At 50.4% G+C, this 1,562-nt stretch overlaps 1 protein-coding gene across 1 annotated transcript; it reads right to left on the bottom strand.

The window, feature by feature from the left end:
- Window positions 1–202: 202 nt before the first annotated feature.
- LOC311198784 (olfactory receptor 14A16-like) lies at window positions 203–1,249 on the bottom strand (the record flags this gene model as incomplete). Its single annotated transcript, XM_084272785.1, has 1 exon — window positions 203–1,249. One exon carries the CDS (start codon window positions 1,247–1,249, stop codon window positions 203–205), a length of 1,047 nt encoding a protein of 348 aa, XP_084128911.1.
- Window positions 1,250–1,562: the final 313 nt, after the last annotated feature.

Here is a 1,562-nt window from a genome sequence, read left to right on the forward strand (position 1 = left end):
CCAGTTTACAGAAGTGTTAGCAGCTGCCTCCCAGTGATATTGAACCAGAGCATCAGTAGACAGCTGAAAAAACCAAGTTCATTCCTTAGAAGAGGTCAGAATTAAGTTTATTTAAGTACAGTTATTTAAGTACATAATAAACACCCCAGAAGACAATAATGACTATAAAGAATCAAACAACCACTCTTAGATACCCTGGGAGTCACTTCTGAAGAAACATGAGATTTTTAAAATATCTGAGAAACATCCAATGGAAACCTTCTCTCAGGGCTTTCTTGAGCTCCTGGTTCCTCATGCTGTAGATGAGGGGGTTCGCTGCTGGGGGTACCAATGAGTACAAAACAGCCATCACCAAGTCCAGGGATGGGGAGGAGATGGAGGGAGGCTTAAAATAAGCAAATGTGCCGGTGCTGAGAAACAGGGAGACGACAGCCAGGTGAGGGAGGCAGGTGGAAAAGGCTTTGTGCCGTCCCTGCTGCGAGGGGATCCTCAGCACAACCCTGAAGATCTGCACATAGGACACCACAATGAACACAAAACATCCAAGTGCTAAACAGAGACCAAACACAAGAGTCCCAAATTCCCTGAGGTAGGAGTGTGGGCAGGAGAGCTTGAGGATCTGGGGGATTTCACAGAAGAACTGGTCAACAGCATTGCCATGGCAGAGGGGCAGTGAAAATGTATTGGCTGTGTGCAGCACAGCACTGAGAAACCCACTGCCCCAGGCAGCTGCTGCCATGTGGACACAAGCTCTGCTGCCCAGGAGGGTCCCGTAGTGCAGGGGGTGGCAGATGGCAACGTAGCGGTCATAGGCCATGATGGTGAGGAGAGAATACTCAGATAAGCTGAAGAAGATAAGTAAGAAGACTTGGGCAACACATCCTGTGTAGGAAATGGCCCTGGCGTCCCACAAGGAATTGGCCATGGATTTGGGAACAGTGGTGGAGATGGATCCCAGGTCGAAGATAGAGAGGTTGAGTAGGAAGATGTACATGGGGGTGTGGAGGTGGTGGTTGAAAACTGTGGCTGTGATGATGAGGCCATTGCCCAGGAGGGCAGCCAGGTAGATGCCCAGGAAGAGCCAGAAATGCAGGAGCTGCAGCTCCTGTGTGTCTGTGAAATTCAGGAGGAGGAACTGGCTGATGGAGCTGCTGTTGGGCATTTGTTTCCTCTGGGAATAGGACCTGTCCAAGGAGAAGGCGGCAGTTATAAGCTCAGAGAGACTTCTATGGAGAACAGCCCTTGCCATTTCCCACAGCATTCCTCGTTCCTCAGCAGAAAGAGGAACAGGTCAGCTCATTCCCCAAATCTATCAACAGACTCCATATCCCATAGATCCTCCAAACTGCCTCTCCCCTTCAAGAAGACGTTTCTCATGTCCCATTTGTCGTGCTCTTGCTGGGGCTGACTGAGGCTTCCCCAGGGAGTGGGGGGGCTCGGCTGGAGAGGAGCCAGCCCTGCCCTACAGCAATAGGTCAATTGAAACACAGCCCTGGTCTAGGGCTAAATCCCCTCCTGATATCAAAGAGCTTTTCATACACTCCCCCCAAAAGGTACTGGTG

The sequence above is a fragment of the Gallinula chloropus genome (assembly GCF_964237585.1).
Source record: "Gallinula chloropus genome assembly, chromosome: 18".
Classification (NCBI taxonomy): Eukaryota; Metazoa; Chordata; class Aves; order Gruiformes; family Rallidae; genus Gallinula; species Gallinula chloropus.